This window comes from Procambarus clarkii, chromosome 75, assembly GCF_040958095.1.
Source record: "Procambarus clarkii isolate CNS0578487 chromosome 75, FALCON_Pclarkii_2.0, whole genome shotgun sequence".
Taxonomy (NCBI): domain Eukaryota; kingdom Metazoa; phylum Arthropoda; class Malacostraca; order Decapoda; family Cambaridae; genus Procambarus; species Procambarus clarkii.
The window spans coordinates 22,927,708-22,954,664 of record NC_091224.1 but is presented as its reverse complement, the minus strand read 5'-3'; the positions used below and the strand labels follow the sequence as shown (position 1 = coordinate 22,954,664).

The 26,957-nt window shown below is 40.7% G+C and overlaps 1 protein-coding gene across 1 annotated transcript; it reads right to left on the bottom strand.

Annotated features, from left to right (window-relative positions):
- Positions 1-5,740: 5,740 nt before the first annotated feature.
- On the bottom strand, positions 5,741-25,296 carry LOC123771706 (SPRY domain-containing SOCS box protein 3). Its single transcript, XM_045764396.2, has 7 exons — positions 25,212-25,296; positions 23,345-23,481; positions 18,373-18,572; positions 17,476-17,578; positions 16,157-16,282; positions 12,177-14,952; positions 5,741-6,381 (listed from the first exon to the last, which is right to left on the bottom strand). Exons 2-6 carry the CDS (start codon positions 23,469-23,471, stop codon positions 14,324-14,326), a joined length of 1,185 nt encoding a protein of 394 aa, XP_045620352.2. The 5' UTR covers positions 23,472-23,481; positions 25,212-25,296; the 3' UTR covers positions 5,741-6,381; positions 12,177-14,323.
- Between the last annotated feature and the right edge of the window lie 1,661 nt (positions 25,297-26,957).

Sequence of the window (26,957 nt, the reverse complement as noted above, 5' to 3'; positions counted from 1 at the left end):
GCACGCGCGTGCGTTTGTTTGTGCGTGTGAACTGAATGCCGTCTAACATACCAACTTTTCGGACAAAGTTCAAATTGGTCATTCACGGTCACCTATTCTTTAGTCAACTGGTTGTTTATGTGTAGTACTGACCTGCCTTTGTGTATATACAGAGTTCGGGTCGTGTGGGAGTATAAGCACTCAAGCGACTGTCCCACGGGTCTTGTGGGAGTATAAGCACTCAAGCGACTGTCCCACGGGTCGTGTGGGAGTATAAGCACTCAAGCGACTGTCCCACGGGTCTTGTGGGAGTACAAGCACTCAAGCGACTGTCCCACGGGTCGTGTGGGAGTATAAGCACTCAAGCGACTGTCCCACGGGTCTTGTGGGAGTACAAGCACTCAAGCGACTGTCCCACGGGTCTTGTGGGAGTACAAGCACTCAAGCGACTGTCCCACGGGTCGTGTGGGAGTATAAGCACTCAAGCGACTGTCCCACGGGTCTTGTGGGAGTACAAGCACTCAAGCGACTGTCCCACGGGTCGTGTGGGAGTATAAGCACTCAAGCGACTGTCCCACGGGTCTTGTGGGAGTACAAGCACTCAAGCGACTGTCCCACGGGTCTTGTGGGAGTACAAGCACTCAAGCGACTGTCCCACGGGTCGTGTGGGAGTATAAGCACTCAAGCGACTGTCCCACGGGTCTTGTGGGAGTACAAGCACTCAAGCGACTGTCCCACGGGTCTTGTGGGAGTACAAGCACTCAAGCGACTGTCCCACGGGTCGTGTGGGAGTATAAGCACTCAAGCGACTGTCCCACGGGTCTTGTGGGAGTACAAGCACTCAAGCGACTGTCCCACGGGTCGTGTGGGAGTACAAGCACTCATGCGACTGTCCCACGGGTCTTGTGGGAGTACAAGCACTCAAGCGACTGTCCCACGGGTCGTGTGGGAGTACAAGCACTCAAGCGACTGTCCCACGGGTCTTGTGGGAGTACAAGCACTCAAGCGACTGTCCCACGGGTCTTGTGGGAGTACAAGCACTCAAGCGATCGTCCCACGGGTCTTGTGGGAGTACAAGCACTCAAGCGACTGTCCCACGGGTCTTGTGGGAGTACAAGCACTCAAGCGATCGTCCCACGGGTCTTGTGGGAGTACAAGCACTCAAGCGACTGTCCCACGGGTCGTGTGGGAGTACAAGCACTCAAGCAACTGTCCCACGGGTCGTGTGGGAGTACAAGCACTCAAGCGACTGTCCCACGGGTCTTGTGGGAGTACAAGCACTCAAGCGACTGTCCCACGGGTCTTGTGGGAGTACAAGCACTCAAGCGACTGTCCCACGGGTCTTGTGGGAGTACAAGCACTCAAGCGACTGTCCCACGGGTCGTGTGGGAGTACAAGCACTCAAGCGACTGTCCCACGGGTCTTGTGGGAGTACAAGCACTCAAGCGACTGTCCCACGGGTCGTGTGGGAGTACAAGCACTCAAGCGACTGTCCCACGGGTCTTGTGGGAGTACAAGCACTCAAGCGACTGTCCCACGGGTCGTGTGGGAGTATAAGCACTCAAGCGATTGTCCCACGGGTCGTGTGGGAGTATAAGCACTCAAGCGACTGTCCCACGGGTCTTGTGGGAGTACAAGCACTCAAGCGACTGTCCCACGGGTCTTGTGGGAGTACAAGCACTCAAGCGACTGTCCCACGGGTCGTGTGGGAGTATAAGCACTCAAGCGACTGTCCCACGGGTCGTGTGGGAGTACAAGCACTCAAGCGACTGTCCCACGGGTCATGTGGGAGTACAAGCACTCAAGCGATCGTCCCACGGGTCATGTGGGAGTACAAGCACTCAAGCGACCATCCCGTGCCAACACACACAGTTTGATCTCTCACTAAGGTTCGCGCTAGCCATAAAAAAAAAATCCTACCCAGATCTGAGACAGAATGACCCTAAAGTTGACGTTTAAAAGGCTATTGAACTTGAGTTGAACTTGAGTTGAATTTACGGATATTGAACTTGCTATTGAACCAAAGTTTTCCCAGCACTGAACACCTCAGTTGTAGGACGGTTGGCCTTCAGTGTTGAGCATGGATGTTACATCCACGTGTGTGTGTCGACCATGGATGCTTTATCCACGTGTGTGTCGACCATGGATGCTTTATCCACGTGTGTGTCGACCATGGATGCTTTATCCACGTGTGTGTGTCGACCATGGATGCTTTATCCACGTGTGTGTGTCGACCATGGATGTTTTATCCACGTGTGTGTCGACCATGGATGTTTTATCCACGTGTGTGTGTCGACCATGGATGTTTTATCCACGTGTGTGTGTCGACCATGGATGCTTTACCCACGTGTGTGTGTCGACCATGGATGCTTTACCCACGTGTGTGTGTCGACCATGGATGCTTTACCCACGTGTGTGTGTCGACCATGGATGCTTTACCCACGTGTCAGCTACTAATGCTTCACCTTTGTTTACAAGTGTCATTTCAGTAAACTACTAACAGCTCGAACAGGGAGCTTTGGAGCTGAAATTCGACGCAATTGGTACATCGATTTTTGTACACACACACACACACACACACACACACACACACACACACACACACACACACACACACACACACACACACACACACACTCCATACTAATACTAAACCCTTATTACACATACACAGCAAACACAACGCACCACATTAATACACAAACACCTGCACAACACACACACACACACACACACACACACACTCCCCACCCTCCTTCCCTTCTGAAAAATGTTTTTTGTTGACAACTGGCTTGCTTCCCATTCTTTCTCACCCATCCTCTTTACTTCCCTTCCCACTGGCACTCCTGTTGACACTGGCACTCCTGTTGACACTGCCACTCCTGTTGACACTGGCACTCCTGTTGACACTGGCACTCCTGTTGACACTGCCACTCCGGTTGACACTGCCACTCCGGTTGACACTGCCACTCCGGTTGACACTGCCACTCCGGTTGACACTGCCACTCCGGTTGACACTGCCACTCCGGTTGACACTGCCACTCCGGTTGACACTGCCACTCCGGTTGACACTGCCACTCCGGTTGACACTGCCACTCCGGTTGACTCTGTCCATGGAGGACAGAAGAAAATGTATATGTGGTGGTTAGCATTGTAAATGTGTGGCGACTTCTGTGTTAGAAAATAATAATAATAACAATACTCCTGTTGACAGTGCCACTGGCACTGCTGTTGACACTAGTGAACAATAAGACAGTCCTCGCAGTACTTATTCTTCAGTGACTACGGGGGAGCGAGATGCAGCTCTAGGGCCCCACCTCATATCTTGTTATGTCTGGTCTACTAGTTACTGCTCTCACTGTTAAAGTTTCCATCATATTTCTCTTTAACGTTGTGGATGGAAATGACTTCATTAACTTCCTTCAATGCATTCATCTTGCTGACCATTCATACGGGGAACGAAAACTTCCTAACATTTCTTTGACTCAACTGAAAGACCAGCTTCTAGTAATGCCCTCTTGTCCTACTGTTTTTTTTATTTCAGTAACCTTCCATTACCCAGAAGCTATTCCCCTCGAGATCTTGTATGTCGTTATCATATTCACTCCGTTTCTCCTTTCCTCTAATGGCTTGGGGCTTTCCCCTGACAGTTCCCTTCCTTTCCTTTCCTCAAAGGCTGTGAGGTTAAGTTCTCACAATTTGTCCTCATAGCTGAGGCTTTTCTATTCTAGTGCTAATCTAGTTGCAAACATCTTAACTTTCTCAAGTTTCTGTTCATGCTTCGCAAGGTGTTGGTTCAATGCTGGAGCTGCATAGTCAAGTAATGCTCTGACATAGCTAGCGTGTATGGACTTAAAAGCCTTCTATTTACATTCTTAAATGATGTTCTTATGTTTGCTAACTTCCCATGTGCTGCTGATATTATTGTGTTCCCACACGTTTCCAGTTTAGTGTTGGGATTATGTCTACTCCCAGGTCTTCTCTCTCTCTCTTATTACTTCTTGAAATTCTTTTTATCTTATGGTACAGTTAAATACAGATCTCCTCACTATTTCATTGCTTTACACGTATTTGGATTGAATTCCAGCAGCCATATGTGTGTCCACTCCCAAAGTTTGTTAAGGTGTTCTTACAACACCCAACAGTCCTCTTCAGTTCTTTCTCTCCTCATTAACTTTGCATCATTTTCAAATGGTGACACGTACAAGCTCACTCCCTCTGAGGTCATTTACAGAAATTAAAAAAAACAAAAAGAGCAGTGGTCCTAGAAGAGCCCTGTGAGACACTTTTTCACACCCCTCCAGCCTGACACATACTCTCTAACTATGACTCATTGATTTCTGTCCGTCAAGTACTCCCTTACCCAATACGGTGCCTTTCCTGTTATCCCCACTCCCCACTTCTCTCTCCATCTTGTGTATTGGTATTGTGTGGAACTTTTTTGTTTCACACAAGAGCTCTTACATTCTCGTACAGCCACTAGCACACACAGCATTTCGGGCAGGTCCTCAATCCTCTGTTCCTTGGAATACGACCCCCAAATCGTTTAACAACCAGGTACCCATTTTACTGTTGGGTAAACAAGAGGCTACAGTTAAGGACTGACACCCAGTAAATCCTCCCCGGCCAGGAAACGAACCCAGGACAAAGCACTCGCAAAATGCAAGGTGTCTTACCACTACACCGCAGGGACTGCTAATCTTAATTTTGTTCAAAAGCTTTTTTGTAGCCTACCCATCCTTCCTTTTCTTTGACTTATTTTGGTGACCTATCATAGAATTCAATCAGTTCTGTTAAACGTGATTTTCCATCTCTGAACCATGCTGTGCCTGTTATAAAATTTACTCCCAAAATGTTCTACAATCCTTTTTCTGATGATTCATAGAATGCAAGTTAATGATACTGGTCTATAGTTTAGGGCTTCATGTCCCTCCCCTTTCTTGAATACTGGAGCTATATTTGTCTTTTTCCAGATTTCTGGCAGCTCTCCTATATCAAGTGTAATGTTGAACATTAGTTAATGGGTAACAAGATCCCTGCAGCTTCATTCAGAAACCATGGTGATATTTAATCTGGTCTTGCTGCTTACATTACATACAGTTCCTACAGATATCTTCTTAGCACTTCATTATCTTCAGTTCTGTCTGGTGTTGTTTCTGGTCATCTGTTGTCACTCCTAAATGAACAGGAAAATGGTTCTGGTTTGAAGTCCTCCAGGAACCTCATGTTGAGTTCTTCACACTCTTCTTACTCATTTTCCAAAAGTGCTCTTCCCTGTTCCTGCAGTGTAATTACATGCTCTTGTACTGTTGTTTCCCTCCAAATATGGCTGGGCAACAGCTTAGGTTAGATCTTTGCCTTCGCAGCAATATCACTCTCAAACTGCTGCTCTCCGGTATCTTGGGTACTCATCCCTCACCATCATTGTGCTTCTGTACTCTTACCCTTGTACTTTTCCATAATTTTCTGTCATCTCCTTTTCCTCTTTAAAATTGCATACAATCAGTTTGCAATTTCTGCAACCATCCATTTAAAATTGCAAACCATCGGTTTGCAATTGTCCTTTCATCCACTTCCCTCCTGGGAGGTATGAACTGTTCCATCGTTTCTTTGCATTTCTGTGTTATGGGGTCTATCACCTCATTTGCCGACTTTCCTTCCATTTCAGTTCTCCTACTGAACAGCAACAAACAGTTCAAGTTAATACTGTAGAAACACATTGTTTCAGTGTAAATATCACAAAATATTAAGCAAAACTATGTTAACTTTATATAACTTTATTACATGAAAATACAAATACTCATCTGAACAATATAGAAATCAACTGTTATCACATTTGTTACATTTACCTCTAGCTAACCTTGGCAAAGTCCACCATAAACAAACCCAGTAATAAATTCTGATTTCTCACTAATCACAATACTGTACATCATCTTCAAGTCATGCTACCTTTCACAATGCCGTCCATTTAAGCAACATGTCATAAGCATTTAAATACAATGTACATATCAACTTGAGAATGGTCCAGGACGGGCCAAAACGTTGTCGTCCCTTCACCTTCTAGTGTGTGGTCTGGTCAACAATGTACATAGATTTTTTGATAAACAATGGCATAAGTCAACTGCTAAAGTGGCCTTTTGTACCCAGGAAATACAGGTACACAACCCAGGTGGCTCCGAGGACAAGACAGTGAGTTAGTTAGGCAACCTTCACTTCACATTTTATAAAACAGGCAAATGATTATGGCAAATAATTTACAGAATCTTCATTGAAATGTTACTGTACCAAAAAGAAATACCTGCAATATCCGAGATGACCAATTGTCTGGTGAACTTTGCTAAAAGTTTGCAACTTCTCATAAATAGGAATACAATAATCAACTCTGCATTCAGTATCATTTATCTGAAAACGTTGAAGTGAACAAATTTAATGTTTATTGCTTGTAAGGGTTCAATGTGTATATTGTTTTTAACTAGTAGAACCATTTTTAGACATAAAATGGGTATTATAAGCATAAATTGTATCTATACAGCCCAAATCTTAACATTCAAAATATCTGGGCTTAAATTTGCACTTTTTGAAAACTAAAAAAAAAAAAAAAAAAAAGTAAAACTTTAGCAATCCACATTTCCTTAACAGTACTTCCTGTAAATGAGTTAAAAGAACATAAAAGCAAGTTTAAATTAAACCCAAGGAAAGGTAATTATCAAAAGAAGGCACCAAACCGGGAAGGCTATGTAAATTAAACCCAAATTGTTGTGTAAAATGAATCTTTTGGAAGCCAGTTCTGATAGGCTTTCTGAAGACAAGATTTTTCCTTCTATATTATTATACTGTACATAATAAATATATATACATACATATATATACACATATAAATATATGCATACATACATATGAATACTGTACTTACTTTTGAGGGTCCCTTCAAACAACCAGTGGTGGGTAACCCCCCCTGACTCTTGTGAGGCCACTCCAGACCAGGCCAACACCAGAGCGCAACTCCATAGTCTCCCGAGACTGATGGATGCCTACTACTACTTACATACACAAGGAAAGGGGGGGGGGGGTACCCACCACTGGTTGTTTGAAGGGACCCTCAAGCCTCGAAGAAGATATGAGATACCCGGGGGAGCCTTGTTGGGCTCCCACGTGTGCTGGCACATATTGTCTTCTCTTGTATATTCGTGCGTGTGTGTGTAATTACCTAAGTGTAATTACCTGAGTGTAGTTACAGGATGAGAGTTACGCGCGTGGTGTCCCATCTTCAACACTCTTTGACATACAACGCTTTGTGTGTTTGTGTGTGTGTGTGTGTGTATATATATATGTATGTGTATATTATATATGTATGTGTATATTATATATATATATATATATATATATATATATATATATATATATATATATATATATATATATATATATATATATATATATATATATATATATATATATATTGAACAGAACGCACTACTCGACCTACTATGCAAGGCTCAATTTGCCTAATAGGCTGAGTGATGTTTGTTATTTAAAAAAAAAATCCAATTGGTTTATTTGAATTAATATTATATTAAGAACATGAATTACTGACTTGGTTATGTTAGTTAAGGTTAGGTTAAGATAGGTTAGGTTTGGTCATATTTCTACGTTAATTTGAACTCAAATTAAAAAAAATGAAATCATATACAGTACAGTATAATGAAATGGAAAGCTTTATTATTTCATAAGAAAAAAATTAGAAAAATGCACAACTTCAGGAAAACTTGACTTATTAGGCAAATTGGGCTTTGCATAGCAGACACAGTAGTGCATTCTAGCTATTAGGTAACACATACAGTATATGTATATGTATGTACGTACGTACAGAGGAACCTCGTGTGACGAGCAGCCCCATTTACAAGCATTTCAGATAACGAGCGAGCTACTATACTCGCAGAAAATTTGTCTCGATTGACGAGCTTCCGCTTCATTAAGGAGAAAACCACGTGGTGCTTCCTAGCTTTCTCGCTGGTTTTCGCAAATTCTCGGACGCCTACGACGACAGTGTTGTTGTTTTATTGCGCAGGACAAGCATCCCTCTGCATTTATTTATGCTTTTCTTTGTTGTTTTTTGTGGTTTTGTGACTACAATTTGTAACTCATGATGTCGCCAAAAAAGCTGCTTGCTAAAGATAGTGTTATCAAGAGGACAAAAGACACAATTACTGTAGATTTGAAGAGGGAAATCTCCTGACTCGGGGGTGGATTCTCCTTCCACACTGTAACCCCTCTCCTTCTCCCCATAGTCTCCCTCAAGCCAGCAACGACTCTTCATACGGTAAAGTATAATTGAAAACAAAAAACAAATAATTTATAATAATTACATGTATTATAATTGCATTATAAAATTTCATATTGATGTTTTTTTGGGGGAACGGATTAATTTTATTTCCATTATTTTAAATGGGGAAATTCATTTCGCAAGACGAGCATTTCACATGACAAGCTTGGTGCCGGAATGGACTAAATTTGTTAATCGAGGCTCCTCTGTATACGTGTGTGTGTGTTTACTATTAATGCTGGCAGAGTCGAGCTATTAGCTCTTGGACCCCGTCTTTCTAACCAGTCTATTTTTCCCCTATTACAGTATATCTACTACATATATTTCTCTCTAACACATGCACACACATCCCAAGGAAGCAACCCATATGTGGGCTGTATATGTGAGTGTGCACACGCTCACACAATACTAGCTGAATCAGTTATTTATTATCTTGTTGCAGTAGTGACTAGGCCTAAAAAATAAGTGCATACAGCTTTCCGAGCTGAATGTTTGACAGACTAGCCACAAATGACTAAGCATCTCCAGACTGAGTACACATGAACACTGTACAGATGTGTGTAAAACAGCTCTTCCGAATTATAAACACTGGAGTTCCAATTTTAAAGTTGAATCACCAATTTAAGGACTCCTGATCTTATTGATAAAGTATTAACATAATACTGACCTTACTGATGAATCATATATACAGTATAAGCAATCTTGATATTAATGGTAACTCATCAAAACATAAGGCTCCTAAATTAAATAATTATAACAGTACAGTATCAGAAAGTATAAATGGCTACAAACAGAGCCTTGAAAAAAAAAGTATTGCAGACCAAAGCAGTGACCAAGAACCTTGGCAGAGCTACTTTATTTGGGTTAGGTGCCGAGATTTCTTTTGGCGCCGTTCCCCAAGTTGTCTGGTGCTGTCTTCCTTCTCTAGCCTCCTCATTCTCCTCCAGAGACAACTTGGTCTTTGAATTGGGTTTTGGTCTTTCTTTCGTTCCCTCAGTTTTTGGTCACCCCTTTGGTCTGTGATACATTGTTCGAAGCTCTGTTTTTGTTGGTTCTTGTTTCCGTTTGTTGGGTTGGCGAGTTTCATGCTCCCCTCCAGGAACAGGGATTCTGTTCATTCGGCTGCAGTGAGCCATTTCTTTGTCTGCAGCATTTTCCTCTTCTAGTAATAAAAAATGACTGGCTTCTGGAGGAGACCTTTAATTATACCGATTCATGGTTTGTTCGGCAGGGGTGCAGCACTTGTGACTGGTTGCTGCTATTCGTTGCCAACTGTTGACCCCCCAAACTGCTTCGTGGAAACACGTTTGTTGATCCTGTTTCCATGGCTCCCTGTTGCAAGGCTGATCTTTCTAAGAATGCCCACAGTGCCATTAAACCTAGCCAGCCTGTAGTCTACCTTTGAGCCCATGATATTTGGAAGTTTACAGCTCTGATCAGTCATTTGTAATATGTCTTGGACATATTAGAAAAGACTGTGGCTAAAGCCGCAAACTTTCGAACAGCATAGACCTGGGGATAGACTGCTGGCTGGAACAATGGACACTGGACAACCTGAGAAAAATTACCCTTGAAATGAGGAAATGGGTCAACAAACAATGCAGCCCATGAAACCTACAGGGGTAGCATGGTAGAAACAACACACAGCTGCATCCAGTCACAGTATATGATGTACCCCCCAGCAAAACAAACCATGAAACAACAACCAAAGGACCCCCTCCAGAAGCCAACTGTCTCATTCTTTGATAGAAATGAAAGAGAAGGCTACAAAGAAACTGCCCACTAGGGAACATCAACTGCCAAAGGGGCAACCAAGGGAGCGACAGAAAGACCAATACACGATTCAGAGACCAAGATGGCTCAGGAGGAGAGTGGTCAGGTCAGAGGTGAAAAATGCACAAGACAATGTGCCATTTATGTGAAATTTGCAGTTATTTGTTTTGTTTTGCTTACTTTCTGGAAGCATCCTTGGTGACTGATCATAATACTGCACTCCCCTGCTTCCTGCACCTCTTTGTGGACCAGGTTCTGATTCTGGTCTCTAGGAAGACCTTAAGGACTACTGGGACTTATATGATTGATATATGTAATGTTATGTTGGTGCAGCTGGCTAGTGGAGCCACCATTCGTTCCCTCCAAAAAAGAACTGAAGGAGGCACTAAGCATGAGAATGCAAAGGAAAACAAAGAGGTGGTGGCTTGTGTGTGTAAATAGGTAGCAGCAGCAGTAGTATTTGAGGTACAGTATCACTAGCAAGAATCTGGAAATGGTTCCTGGAACTCGGGATTAGAAGGAGACTTAGCCTGGAAGTCAGAATGGGCAGAACATGCATAGGACACATCCTAGAAAATCCCAGGTGTTGTAGTTGGCACCTCATCTCCGAGAAGGGGATTTTATTCTATTCTCTCGTAGGACCAAGAAAATGCAGGATGGGCATTGCCACAATTAAATGCCTCAAATAGGGAGGGATTCACAAGCATCCTTCACATGCCCAGAATTGCTACTTGGGACAAAAGAAGACCTTGCTATGACACTGCAGTGTCAAGGCCAAAATTCCAGCACGTACTGCACTGGTAGGGGAGGTCATATACTCCTGAGGACATTTGACACCACCAAGGATAATGAATGTGAGGAGGCAGTGTCAAAAGTAACTTTTGCTATCCAGGGTCAATTATGCCTACCACTATGAGACGAGTAAATGTGTTCACAAAGAGGTATTCTGGGCCTCTTAAAATTAACTTGAAAGATTTCATGGAAATTCCTGAAATCTCTGCTAACAATAGTGACAGACTGATAGACTGTATAGACTAAATGATAAGTGCAAGATTGCTGGTGATGGGAAGTATTACCCACACCAAGGAACTACCCTAAGCTGTGATGGAGGTGATCAGTAATCCCCAGTCTGTCAAATGAAAATAAACATATTTGGCCCAATTTTGAGGGGGTGGGAGGGAAACACTGGTATTGACACAAGTGCAGTCATGATGTCAAGGTCCCCCTGATAGTGAGAGGAGCATACATCATTGACCTAACAATCAGCAAAGGAGAACCACTGTTAAACAAGCTGACTACCCCATGGCAATGTAGTAAATGCCCCTACTATGGAGGAAGCAGGAGAATGAAGAGAATTAGAAGCAGCAGTCATGGCTGAATAAGAGCAAAGGCCTAACAGAGTAGGAGCTATGGAGCCAGCATGGTGCACCCTCGTGGGAGAGGGTAGCTAATCTTCCAGGTCAATCCGACTCGAAGGCGTGGCTGCCAACCACACGAGTCCGAAGGAAGAGAGAAGTTTAACAAAAGGGAGCATACAACAAAATAAGAGACCCCCACTTTCCTGCACCCCTACCTACCATGAAGCCATCAAAGGGGGTTATAAGCATGTAGGCATCCCAGGAGTAAAATGGAGAGTATTCACAGATAACCAGTGGAGGTCTGAATGCCGGTTCAAGGGGCTGATACCAACCCTCCAATATCCACTTGATCCAAGTCTGACTAGGCCTGCCAGCCAGAGTTGCTGAATGATTCTGTCGTGCTTCACTGAACTTCCCATTTTATTGCTCTCCTCTACCAAAGAGTGTGTTGCCCCCCCCCCCATCCCTCCCCAGGAGTCAAAGTTACTACTGTATGCAGGCTTATTGTCCAGATGAAAAGAAATAGAGAATATACAGGTTTCCATACACTGCAAACACATAGGTGCCAAAATGACAGGGTATATTTCACTTGTGCACCATTGCAGTAGGCAGGAGAGGAACAAAAGGTACCCTCACTTGCCCGAGGGCAGTGCACAAAAGCCTCCCCTTACCATGGCGGCATACCCATGTGAAGGAGAATTATAACATTCATAGTAAACTTTCAAAAGGACAGTCACTCTTACCTAAAGGAGGGAGGTCAAAGACCTCTTATTTCTGAGTAAGTAGTAAATCCAGCATTGAAGGAACATCCCTTTCCATCATTCTTGTGGCCTGTTAATGTGCTGATACATGAAAGTCTCCAGGACGAGGTTTACAAATCTGTCAGTCCAATGTCATCCGTCCCTGCTTCATAGGCCACCAAGTCTAATGATTTACAAATAAAATTAAGTACCATCAATCATAATTTATTATTATCTACTCTTACTATAACGTCTCTCCTGATCATTATAAGAGCTCGTTTGTAATCTAGTTCTATGCTGGTGAATTGCAGGCAGTAATGATTATCAGATTGTCTACTCAAGTAGAGATCTCCAGTACCATAATGTCAACATTTCTTCAATGAACTTCACAAGCTAGGTCAACATGGATTTAGAGCGGGAAGATTTTGTCTTTCACAGTTACTCAACCACTATGACAAATCCACAGAAGCATCAAAATAAAAACAAAATGCAGATGTTATATACACAGACTTTGCAAAGGCTTTTGATGTGTGACCATGGAGTGATAACCCATTAAATGCGATCAATAGGAATAATGGATACAGTGGGACGATGGATTTTCAACTTTTTGCCAAACAGAATGCAAAGAGTAATAGTCAAATAAGATCAAGTCAAAGTGCAGTGAAAAGCTCTCTACTCCAAGGTACAGTCCTTCTACCACTGCTCTCTCATTCTTGTCTCGGATAGAGACAAAAATACTAGTCACGGCTTCATGTCATCCTTTGCAGATGATACAAAAATCAGCATAAAAATTTCCCGTAGAAGAAAATGAAAAATTTCAAGCCGATACTAATAAAGACTTCAACTAGGCAATAGAAAATAACATGTTTAACAGAGAGAAGTTTCTGGTACTTAGGTATGGTGGAAATGAGAAACTTAAATGAAATACTGGGTTCAGGACAAGCTTAATCACAGAAGGAAATTACACATAAAAGATCTGGATATTATGATGGCTAATGACTGGACAAGTCTGACAGGTCAGGTCTGACGACCTGACCTGACCTGACCTGACATTTAGTGAACATAACCGAGCAAATATAGCAGCAATGTTAATCCAGATCCCGATCCCAAAGCAATGTTAATACTAATTATATCACTGGTGCCCTCTCATCTTGAGTACTGCTCAGTACTCACTTCTCTTTTCAGAGCAGGAGAAATTGCTGAAATAGAGGGAACACAGAGAACCTATATGACAAGCATACACACAATAAAACCCCTAAATTATTAGATCTGTCTCAAAGCTCTCAAAATGTACTCTGGAAAGGAGACAAGAGAGGTATCAAATACTACATACAAGCAAGATACTGGGAGGTCAGGTCCCAAATTTGTACAGTAGAATAACATACAGGAGCAAAAGATACCGAAGCAAATGTAGTGAACTAGTGAAGAATAGAGATGCCATAGGCACAGAAAGCACTGTCTGAACATCAGAGGTCTGTGGCTGTTCAACACCCTCTCAGCAAGCATTAAAAATATTGCCAGAACAAAGGTGGATGTGCGGGCGATGAGTCACAATAACGTGGCTAAAGTATGTTGACCAGACCACACACTAGAAGGTGAAGTCGACTTGAGAATGGTCCAGGGCGGACCGAAACGTCGTCGTCCCTTCACCTTCTAGTGTGTGGTCTAGTCATCAAAGGTGGATGTCTTCAAGAAGCATTTAGATAAGTTCTTGCAAGAAGTGCTGAACCAAATGGGTTTTTCCTTTTTCACACCTGCTGATAATTCTGTAATCACAAACATTATCTTTGGTTGCGAGGTTTTCTACCAACCCAATAAACTTCACAGGTATCATAGGATGGAGAATGAAGCTGTGGAGATATCTACACGAGATGCGTGAAGTTACAGCCAACAAGATTAAAACATTTTGTGTGTGTGTGTGTGTGTGTGTACTCACCTATTTGTGCTTGCGGGGGTTGAGCTTTGGCTCTTTGTGTGTGTGTGTGTGTGTGTGTGTGTGTGTGTGTGTTCATGTAAACATGTGCATGTGAATGCACATACATGTACAAATAATTCCATAACCAATTAATTTTAAGAATTAACATTCCCCAAAATACACGAAAACTTTATATAAATTTGTTAGAATTCCTATAATGTATTACTAAATGAAACTATGAGTCTGAGCTAGCAGATGGATCTCTGTAGCTCTCTGATGTTTTGAGAGTCAGTCTAGAAGAGGGATTATCTGTGTCTGATGTAGAAGGTTGCACCGGTGGTAAAGCTGAAGAGGAGGAGTTTTTCAATGATGAAGAAGTCGAAGCTTGTGAAGGAGAAGTGGAGAGTTCTGGTGAGATATCAACTAAGCAATAATGAGAGCTTGGGGAAGAACTGCCATCAGAACTATCAGAGGAAGAAGCTGAATAGGTTCTGTGATAAAGGGGTCGACTGCAAAACTTTTTATACAGTTGTCTGTCTTGCGAGTCATCTTTGTAGGGGTGTTTCATGCCACTTGTGGACCATTTTGGTTCTTCATTTTCATTATCTCCATCCTTTAATGCAACAGAACGTAAGAGTGGCCAGAAGTTGTTTGCCACGAAGGAGCGCAGGCCAGGTGGCAGTGGCAGGTTCTCAGGACGCACTTTCATCTTCTCACGCACATGTTTGAACACAACTTCAGAGGCCAGAAACTGAAGATTAGACGGAAAGTCACAGCTGGTAACCAATTTCATGCCAGAGTGGGCTGATGTTGAGGTGACAATTGGATATAGTTCTATATTCTGTAGTCCGGTGAAGGCTATACCTGCAAAATACACTTTATTCAGATATGAAGGCAACTTTCTTGTATAGCATTTTTTAGATATTACTTAAACACTTCAAACTTCCTCTCCCCCCCCCACCCAAAAAAAAAAAAAATATTCAGGAGAGCTACCACGCTCAGAAGCCCAGAAAAAATGTACCGCAGAATGTTTCTGGAATGTAACTATATTTTTCCTATACAGTATTCAGTACATGTACTGTCCTAAGAATACAACCCCTACAAAAATTGTGAGCTTCTAGTACTGTATATACATTACATACATTATCATTACCACATTTCCCACTTTCATAAGGTGGGGAAGCAGTTCCCTACAGTGTACCAGAAAACCAAGTTTCATGGGATGAAAAAGTCCTATTTACAGTTACTTTCCGCAAGCAAACGAACATAGGACACATCCGTGGAAAATGGGAAGAGTTGTGGGTTAGGGCACCATGAATAGGCACAGTGTGGTTGCCTGGTGCTGGGTGGCTAGCAGGGAGTGAACACACTTTGTGGTCACCTGTAATGTAATGAGGAATTGGTATGGCTTTGAATCTTTAAGAATGGCAATGATTCTTGGTTGAACCAAGCTTTTTTCTTGTACTTCCTTAGCACCTTTAATGATTGTGCAGTGACAACTGTGGCACCAGTGCCTACAGGTTCATCCGACTTGACTGCACGTGTCCCGTCTATCACACCAAATTCTTACCTTAGGGATCAACCAAGCATGATAGCTAAGATAACAAAATCATAGACATTAAAATTTAAGAGGAAACTAAATAATTTAAGCACTATGCTTTAAAATATGACAATATCATACATTACCATATAAAAAATATCTAATTTTAGAGGCATTTTACATTAAATAATAACTAAGTCATTAGAGAACTCTTACCTTAAAATATTACTGAATTATACAAGAATTCCACAATAAAATATAAGTAGATCATACAAAAAGTCCAGGACTACACTATAGAAGGAACGAAGTGAGTATTGCAGGCGATGAGTCACAATAACGTGGCTAAAGTATGTTGACCAGACCACACACTAGAAGGTGAAGGGACGATGACGACTTGAGAATGGTCCAGGACGGACCGAAACGTCATCGTCCCTTCACCTTGAAGTGAGTATTGTATCTACTTCCACCACAGAACATCATGAATTATATAACTAAAGTCCATATAATCACTCGGATGTTTCTATTTACCTAAAGGCTTCCTGTTCAAAAAGAATTCGAGGGTTCCACGCCAGGAGTCGAGGTGAATGCCAACAATGCTTCCCTTGCCCCAACGGGGACCGTAGTGACGAAACTTGGCTGCGTGTCGGATAGTGCCTGTAATCACAACATGTATTTTATAAATCTCAAGTGTTCCAATTTTAACCCGCTGTTAAGTCTTCTAACTTAGTTTATATATTTAGAATCCTATTTACAGTACATCCACTTTATTAAGACCTTTTATTCACATGTACATTTCAATCATGTCCCCTCATATGCTTTTCCTTTATACTTAAAATTTAATTTGTTTACACTCTTAATTTGTAAGATTCCTAATAGCTGGGACTAACTTTGTCATCTTCTTTGTTTACACTCAATTTACATACACATTAATATGAGGTCAAAAACTGTATTGCATTATCCTAGAAGTCTTTTAAGGGCATGATGAAGTTCAAACATGTAATAACACATGTAGAAAAAACTTTCAGTGGTATGTATAAACACTTACACCAAATTCGTGGTACAGTAAGCGTAAATTTTTATGCTCCATTGGTATACAGTAACTTGAATAATCAGATGACCTGCATTCTCAGCAGTCAGGCTCTCACATTCTTATTTTATGAAATTTTTTGCAAGTTTTAAGATTGTATTCTTGCATCATTGCGTATCCTAAGCATACTAGATTGCATATCTAGTCGCCCCTAAATCAACACAACAATAATAACTTAACAAAGCTATGCAGCAAGCCTAACCGAGACAAAGTTTCTCTGGAAGGATAGGCCAAGTGCTGTCAATTTTTTTGAAGGGCTGAAAAAGAGCCAAGATAATTTTGGTGTGTCCGAGTAATGAGAGAAAAAAGAGAGAAAGAGAGAGAAAAGAGGTGGTTATGTATTACTTCCATGCTCTTAGCTAGACATTGAAGCTAAACTAAGTAATGGACGGATAATGGACTAGATATGCAATGATAGACATGCTTCTATTGTAGAAATTGTTCAGCACTACTCTATGATCTTTGAAAGATTGACAAGAGTGAAATGACATTTGTAATAGAAGGTTTGTCCTTGTATTGCAGCTTTATACATGTCTGTATTAGCAGTTCTTGTTCTATGTTTTACTGTTAGTTAACAATATGCTGCCAAACACTCGTACAGAGCTCATCAAATATTTTAGGCACTTTATGTACATTCCTTATTAATCATAACAAGAAAGATGATGTTGCTCCCTTCCATACATGTAATTATACTGCTGCCCTTCACTAGGCAGAAAAGCAGATACGAACATTATTGTCTATCAGAATTCACTTAGTATACCTGTGTAAGAGTAGCCCCAGGACTCTTCATCGCGTCCAAGCAGAGAACAGAAACGGTGGATGCCATGCTTCAGGTCACACTTTGGCGTACAAACCCCAACCATCTGCAAAATTAGATACAGTGTAATGACATGCCAATTCTCAGTGGCACCTCAGTAGCTCCTTTTAGCTCACATCACCAGCACATTACGGACACAATGAATAAGCTAGGCTTTTATGACAATATTCACCCACTGGGGACAATAACCTTTTCAAAGCCACAAAAGCCATTAATCATGTATTGTAGTCACAAAACACTCGACCTCCCTTCCAAGAAATGTTCGCCAAGTACTGAATTGCTAAACAAATTCCTTAAATCAATTTCCTTCCTTATTAATCTATGTGGTAGAGGATACCATATAGTGAGCGAAAAACTTTGGAAAACTACTCAGATGTACAGTAATTAAAAAATATTTAACTGTTGAAGACATGTAAACAGCAAGTAAAACCTTCCAAAGCCTCACTCTCCTGTGTTTACCTGTGTGCATGTAAGCTATTTAAAGCAGAGAAGAGTATGCATCATAAATATTTGAAAAATTCTGTATTGGTTTGCCTTATCATTTCTCACTGTCTGGGATTGGGAGCCTATTAGGGTTATCGAGGTCTTCCCAGGGCACTTACTAAGGACCTTTCCCAGGACGCAACCCACAACAGTGCCCAACTCCTGGGTAACTATTTACTGCTAGGTGAACTGCAGCATCAGGTGAAAGGAAACATACCTAAGAGAGTCTGTCCCACCCAAGGATCAAAGTCAGGATCCTTGGGTGTGTGCCAAGAACATAAACCATTGCACTACAGGATCCATAAATTGTACTCCACTGTATTTCATCTAAATTAACTTGAAAGATGTTAAACTTACAATATCTGTCCCATATACAGCCGAGGTCATTTTCAGCTCCCAGTAATGATGGTGGCCAATATGAAGAGTTTCATTCCCTCGAATGGCTGCGGTCCCTGAACTGTATTCTGGGTTGAAGATAATCTGTCGGTCCTCAGTAGCAAGAAGAATGCTGCCAGCTTGGCCTCCTTGTTCACGTGTGCTCCACACCCAAGCAAAGTCTACAAAAATATAATACAATAGATATTTATTACTTCTTATGATTTACATGACATTACATTAAGTAAGAATGTCTAATATGAAGTCAGTGCCTGTGTGGTATTTAGTAAAGCATCTTAGTCCTATGTAGTATTATATATAAATTTGTGTAGCAAGCAAGAACAAGCTTTCAAATAGCTGCATTGAGATGCTTTGACAAGAGAGGCCTATTGCATAGAAGGAGAGAAGCATAGAGTGCCTTGATAAACAGCTCCAGATGCTCATCTACCAGTGCCACATTAAATACTGTGGTTGCCTTCCTTCACTTGAGCACCTGCAAACAAAAATACCGGGGCCAGTTCTTCAAGATACATAAGGTTTTGCCCAACATTGGCATTGCATGAAACAAAATTTTTGGAAAAAATGCCTCCATAATTTTGCCAGTTACGAAGGTGCTTCACCATGATGCCAAACATCACAAGAGAAAAACAAGGTTTAATAAAACTTGGCGACAGTCACTAAATCCTTCACCCCCCCTGACTGTAGTACGAGGAAGAAGGATTAAATGAAGACCCAAGTTCCTATACAACCAATGTTAAATTTATCACCCTACAAACAGAAATTGCTAAACAACTTGGTAAACTAATGAGTTTTTAAGAACTGGGTCAAGATGTGACCTATTACAACACAAAATGATGTGCATCTCCACATACCAGTGAAGGAATGACTGGCTGGAACCATTTCATAAGCAAATACTGAAAACCGAGTTTGATAGACAAGAGAACTCTGTATGAAATGGTACGAGCTCCCTGAATTAAGCCACTGCTGCGGCCACAGTAACTCATAAGACTAAGAACAGGCCAAAACAATCAAGGAAACAAAAAAATCTAGTAACAATATACACTCAAAGATACAAAGATCCTTATAGTGAAAATAAGTCAAACTCAACTTAAATGTTAATCTCCATGAACTAACCAACATGAGAGTCAGGAAGTATGTAAGGTAGTCCAAGAATAGGAGCATGAAGATGTGTGGTGATGCTGCATGTTGAGATCAACGTACGTTTCCAAACGGGTGAACTGGAAGCCGCAGGGCTTCCTTGGCCGTCACTGACTACTTCTGACTCCTGCTAGTCAGGTTTAGAACTTTCCTTTACCATAACTCATGGCAAGTCTTTCCCTACTAGATTTTCCAGAACACAATCAGCCAATAGGTTAACAACTAGTTCCCCAATGACTGCTGGATGAAAAGGGGAAACAGTTAAGGAGTGTCAATCCTGTCTAATGGACACAGAGGATCTTACTTTAGTGAGCAATAGGAAGAGACAGCTAAAAAAAATAATCCCCTTCTTTATATGAATGAGACATGGTCAAGGTTTTCAGACATATTTGTTACTTAAAATCCATGCAACTGCTACCAAAAGATACCAACAAAGAAAGGTACAAATAGCAGACGTTACCTTCACCAACAGTTTTGTGTACTCCAAATGCTTGGAATGTTGTAATGGCAAATCAGTGACCGATCAACAGAAAGAAAAGTAAATAATCTCTAAACCACATCTGAAATTAAGGCAGAAACTAAGCCTTAATTTGAATAACTTATTTAAGTTTCATTAACCATAAGATTGCTGAAAGAATGCACCATAAGTAGTGTACACTTATCTGATTGCACAGCCATGTCTAATTTTCAGAGTAAGCAAAGTCTTTCCAATGTTTTGATAAAACAATACTGAATAACTGATATGCTCAACAAGACTTACCTTTATAATAATCATTCTTGGCAAGCATATAAGCTTTCTATTATAGTATAAATATTTTTGTGAGGGACCTTTAAGCACCCAACCCATTTCAAGACACTGAAAACATGCCAACTTGGCACCACTGAAATCAGCAGTATGAGGGCAGCAGCAGTCCTATCTACTGTCTCACTCGAGCTCTCCATCATGCCACTGCCAGACATCTTCATTGTTTAATGAAAGCTAGATGTTTACCTTCAATGCAAGGAGAAAATCCTGAAGCCTAATACCCTAAAAAGGGAAAGGCAGAAGGCTGTCTATTCCTGCATCAGTACTTAGCCCAAGAAACGCCATTTTAGCCAATCTGAAAAAGCGGAACAGTAAACAGTGGACAAGCCCCTTACAGAGGCCCTCCTGCAGGAGATATTATGTAATTTAGTCTGAACCAAGAATGGTAAATAGGGCAATCATGCTTCAAAAGAATCCAAGAGGTAAAAAATATAAAGTTGAGAAGTTGAGAGAATACGTTATGTAAACCAGTTTAAAACTGTTTTGTTATAAGAATAATTAAGTTATTGGTGAATGTGGACAAAAATTATGTTACAGTAGTGGGGAACGGAAGTAGTTCTGTGTAAATGGTGAAGTACTAGAAGATATCAATCGGTTTATATATAGTACCTGAAATATGGGATTGACATTAAGGTAATTATGGGGGGAAAAGCTCTATGATGAAGGAACTCAAGAACAAGGTGCTGGAAATGAGGACGGAGTGAAGGAATGGCTCTCTACAACTTAAGCCATTGTGGATCGAACACCAATCCTACATGAAGTGAGACTGTAGTTGCACTCACCATTTCAAATCAATGAGGGAAGAGAAGGATTTGGGCAAAGTTTAGAAAATTGGATGTCAGAGAAATGGCTTGTCATTCTTGGCAAAATTGATATTTTCTTTAACAACTTGCAAACATTCTACACAGTTTAACCCTGCAGGGACATTTTTAAGTAAATCACATACCCTTGGTGGCAACAGAATGGGCAAGCACAAAGAAATTCCAGTGTGTTTCTTTGTAATCAAACACACTGAATTTTAGATGGAGAGCCAGAGTGAGACTATTTGTAGGGCTTTTGATTTGAAACAGGTCATTGCAGGTGTAACTGCCCTCCTCAACAAGACAGCATCACAGATGGTTCTTGAAAGATTGAAGATCACCACTGCTGGGGCAATACATGACCATTGCAGGAATTAAAGCACAACTTTTATGCTTCTAAGAGCAGCAGCCATGGAAAGAGCAGCAAACAGAAGAGAAAGATAAGCATTTTTTGCAGTGGAAACAAATGCCTCGTGTTTAAATGTGAGGTCATGTGAATTGAGAAGACAAACAGCATGAAATGGGTCAAAGCAGGAGAGAGAATAGTCAAAATGTCAACGAGTGTATAGAGCAGAGGCCTACTGTACTGTAATAATGACTGACTCATTATTGTGGAGGCGATGAGTCACAATAACGTGGCTGAAGTATGTTGACCAGACCACACACTAGAAAGTGAAGGGACGACGAGGTTTCGGTCCGTCCTGGACCATTCTCAAGTCGATTATCGGGACGGGATTCAAGTGAAGGGACGAAACGTCATCATCCCTTGACTTTCTAGTGTGTGGTCTGGTCAACATTATTGTGGAGGTTAATATCACTCATCATCACTCTCCCCCATCATTCATTTGCAGTTAAATACAGTATATTATTGTTACATGTTAAAAAACCAGCGTTGAATGTAATGAAACGCCATTTTCTGAGTGAGACCTGGAGGCTCCCCGTAGCTTATCCAGGCTGATATGGAACTACTGTATTAGACTTGGGTATCAGTCAGTGTGAATGGAGTTCTTAGGCCTACCGGGGACCACGAGCCAGAACCTGGCCCCCTCAGAGAGGCACGAGGAGCAATGGCCTATAGAAATGCACGTGTGATTTGGAGCATTCTATGTGTGCCATTGACCTGGTCAGGCACCCAAAAAGGTAAGCATCCCAAAACAAACTCCTATTCTGGTTGAAACCACTGAAACAAGACATAACCCACTGTGACACTGTTCAAATCAATTGCTAATTAGCAATTGCACACAAACAACAAACTCTTATTCAATAATTACATGACACCAGATGGGAGAAGTATTCTTGACAAGTACAAATAGGACTTTTGTAGTGCTGAAGTAACTAAGAACTAAAGTATGTTTTGAGCCTTCATAGAATTACTAACTTTTGGAGGCAGTTTTCATAATCATGAAGTCTCATTTCCAGGACAGATCAGATGTGACTGCCTAGAATACTGATCAAGGACAAAGGCTAAAGATAGAAATTCTCTAGAGTGAGTTAGTAACTGGCCAGAGTTTGCTCTAACATAAATTGCAAAAACTGACTTTTAATTAGCTTTGACTAAATTCCAAGTAGCCCAGAGAGAAATTAACATCTGACAGAAAGAGAACAGGTCATCAAAATGCAAAATTCAGCGAGAGCTGCAAGGGAACGATTAGAACTCAATTGTGAGGAATAGTGCCTAGTGGAATAACAAGCATAAGAAGATCACTGATGAAAATGAGACAAATGCAGAAAACAGAACAGCACCTTGTGAACACCATAGCTGATAGAGAAACAGGATAAAACTGAACCGTTTACATCAGTACTGTAGTGAGATCTGTTAGAAAGGAAACTAGGAATAATTGCACTGGGATAAAGTGGAAACTAAAGATTGAAGGTTTGAAGACTAAAGATTTTTTAACATGCCTTATCTAAAAGTTTTGAAAATATCCAAAGCCATGACAAAGGCTTCTCCATATCACAAAGTGAGATGGACCACATATGAGACATGAAAGACCATCAGTAGAATATACAGTACAGTATATATAAAGAAATATCATGACAAATTACAGGAAATTTCAAAACTTTCTCTACTTGTGAGGCCTTGGCTATATATATATAGGGGTATATAAGGGCATAACATCCCTCAAAACATAACAATTAGCACGTTACATTTAATATATAAATAAAAAAATTTGCCAAATTTTATTTTTACCTTTTTCCTCTTCTCCACAGCAGCACATTATAGGATCCAAGTCTGTATGTTGACAGAAGGAATTGCTCTGGGACCCAACAAATTGCCCATGGGGACCAGAGGCATCTCGTAACATCCGTCCCATCATTTTTACCAATCTGAGGAAAACTTGCTAATTACTCCTCTGCTAGATATTAGTACTGTATTATAAATTACTGTCAACTAACTACAAGACATCCAAAAGAGTCTGTATGAGGTTTGTCGAATACAGAGACTGCAGTTACTGTACAAGCTACATATACTTCCCTCACTATGAAAAAGTTTAAAGATTATACTGTACTAATACTGTATAAGTAACCACGTATCTTGTTTTATAGTGTCGTAAGTTTAAGTATTAGCATATTTCTAAGATTATCATTGCATTGTAGCTAGAACATAAAAGAATTCACGAGATACTATCCACTCTGTTACTCTTCTCTAACTTAATGGTAATCAACAATGTTTCCTTTTTACTGTGCTATCAAAAACACTGACACATTACCCATCATTTGACCTGACATACTGAAAGGATGTTTCAAATTCTTCATGATAAATATAGGGATGTGATGGGAAATGATGCTTTAATGCCCATTAAAAAAAATTAAATGAAATCCTAGATTGCTGAAGCACATGACTAACTCAAATGTGCATGAGAGCCACCACACTCTTGCACCTCTAAACAATTGACCTGAGAAATCATGAGCTTCAAGCATACCAAAGCATTGTAGCATGTGAACATTTGCTCATAAACCATACATTATCCACTTAAACATCTAGTTTAAAATTGAGTATAACTTTGGAATGCCTATAATCAGCATAAGAGCAATAATACACCAAGAACTTCATCGAAACCTTGTAGATCTAAGGCAAAATGAAATCGATACCAGTAATTCAATCTATCATACTATCATGCAAGAAGAACCACACATGTATCATCCAATAAAATCAGCAGACTCCTAGATGTTACTACTGCTCGGCTTAGACCTGGCTATAAGTATCTCTGAGAATTTTCATTACCTGCTGATGTAGACCTGATCAAATGTAAACTGTCAACAAAATTATTCACACATCCTCCGTCACTATGTGATGGCGTGCGAAAAGATATGCGAATTCAGAGACAATTCTATAACAAATGTTTCAGAGATGCATAAATACTTCATTCAAAATGGTCTGCTGCCAGAAATCTTGTCCAAATATCCCCAGTTTGCTAACTGTAGATAGTAACTAAGTGATTGTAACCTATCCACCACTGCCCTATGGATAAGGGGGTGGTTTGCAGGATACCCATATCAATTGTGACACTAGCTCTTCACATATGTCAGTTGCTTAAATTAGAAACTGTACTTGTGGTCGGTCTCAAGCTCATTGTTGATGTGACAACATGTATTGAATTTTGAAATTAGCTCATCAAGACTAACTTGTTTAACTAAATGAATTTTGGGGTTCAGTCCCCAAGCTTATTAAGTGCCTCTGTAACCCTTTCCACTACTGCCCACAGGATGAGTATGGGGTCCACTACTGCCCACAGGATGAGTATGGGGTCCACTACCACCCACAGGATAGGTTATCTAATAAATGAACAAAACTCAAGACATCTTGTCGAGCCCAACCCAATAACCTCACACTAGGAGGCGGTGGCACTGTGATCCACCTCCAGGTTACCCCACACTCACTGCTGACCAAGCAGTGCCCCTAGGCGAGGTAACAGTGCCTCTAAACGAGTTAACAGTGCTCCTGGGCGGGGTAACAGTGCCTCTAAACGAGGTAACAGTGCCTCTAAACGAGGTAACAGTGCCTCTAGACAAGGTAACAGTGCCTCTGGACGAGGAAACAGTGCCAGGCGACTCACTGTCGTTATTAAGGGTAGCGACGGGACTAGGCAGCACCTGACAACCCGAATTCGGGTAACACACTAGGTGTCAGGGCTGCCCAGGGAGCCTTATTCTAATTATTTACTCTCGCAAATACTTGCAATACTTCCACCCGTATTGTCAATTATACTCTAAATAACAACTATACAAAATTGTATTCAGAGAGTTGTAACAATGTTTTATTCACTCTTTACACAAGAAAGGAAGAAGTGACTACATTCGCCATTGACCTACCTTTACTGTGGGTTAGTTTCTAGGCTACTTAGGCAAGGGTAGACTGGGATAGGGTAGGATAAGTCAGGATAGATTTAAAAAAATATATATAAGTGACGTGGACCAACATATAACTTTTGGCCGTTCTTAAACTTTATATACATGATTGAGAGTGGGACCTTTTATTATTTTAATTTATTTCATGAGAGTAATATACAGTAAACATATATTTTCCCTAAAAATTGTACAGGATATTATTACAGAATTGATGTATAAATATATAGTAGAGCCCACATACTTGCGAAGCTCTTGGATAGTTTAGAAAGTACGAGAAGGTTCGTGAAGGATCCCTGACCGACCTCTCCAGCGTTCACAACGTCATTAAACTGATGTACTAAATTGTCACAACATAACCTGAGGACTTTTAAGGGCTTTAAGGGGATTTATACGTTACAAAAAAATGTGATTTGTACTATTCAAGAATACGAGTCTGTAGTATGGCTTTGTACTCACCTAGTTGTGCTTAAGGGGGTTGAGCTTCGGCTCTTTGGTCCCGCCTCTCAACTGTCAACCAACTGGAGGTTCCTGAGCCTACTGGGCTCTATCATATCTACATTTGAAACTGTGTATGGAGTCAGCCTCCACCACAGCTCTGCCTAATACATTCCATCTGTTAACTACTCTGACACTAAAAACAATTGTCTAATTTCTCTGTGGCTCATTTGGGTACTCAGTTTCCCCTGTGTCCCCATCCGTGCTAAATAGTTCGTTTTTGTGCACCCTGTCAATTCCTCTGAGAATTTTGTAGGTGGTGATCATGTCTTCCCTTACTCTTCTGTCTTCCAGGGACGAGAGGTTTAAATCCCGTCAGTTCTAAATTACGTCTTTTCTTACGGGAAATATGACAATAAGTGAAAACAAATGTGTCATACTTTGTCCAAATTGACATGCAGTTTTAAAACTAGAATGGATATTTAAAATATTATGCATGAGTATATTTTTTAGCGTAATTCAGGGTAATTTCACACATTTGGAAGTTTCAAATTGACTCATTTGATAAAGAAAATGGACCATAATAGAATACGAAGATATCTTGCATTTTACCCAAATTAACCTACAATTTCAGATACACGATGGATATTTAAAATATTATGCTTTGGTGTTTTATGCGTAATTGAAGGTGTTTGGCAATATTTTAAATTTTAAATATAGTCGTTTTTATAAAGAAATTTTACCATAAGGAAAAATGGAGATTTTTCGCATTTGGCCCAAATTGATATGCAATTTGTAAAATACGATGGATATTTAAATAATATACGTGAGTGCGATTTTTAGCATAATTCATGGTGATTGCACGTATTTGAAGTTTTAAATTTAATCATTTTATAAGGAAATTTGACCATAAGGGAAAATTAAGATTTGTTTGCATTTTATTCAAATTGACCTTCAAAAATATGATGAATATTTAAATTATTATGCTTGAGTATTATTTTTTAGCGAAATTGAAGTTG

Bases quoted from the DNA above. Each gene is read 5' to 3' on its own strand.
- LOC123771706 (XM_045764396.2), bottom strand. From the start codon at position 23,471: ATGATGGGACGGATGTTACGAGATGCCTCTGGTCCCCATGGGCAATTT. The intron at 16,283-17,475 runs GTATACTAAGTG...TTGTGATTACAG, and splicing joins CTGGGGCTACTCTTACACAG to GCACTATCCGACACGCAGCC. The intron at 14,953-16,156 runs GTAAATAGAAAC...TGTATTTTGCAG, and splicing joins TTTGAACAGGAAGCCTTTAG to GTATAGCCTTCACCGGACTA.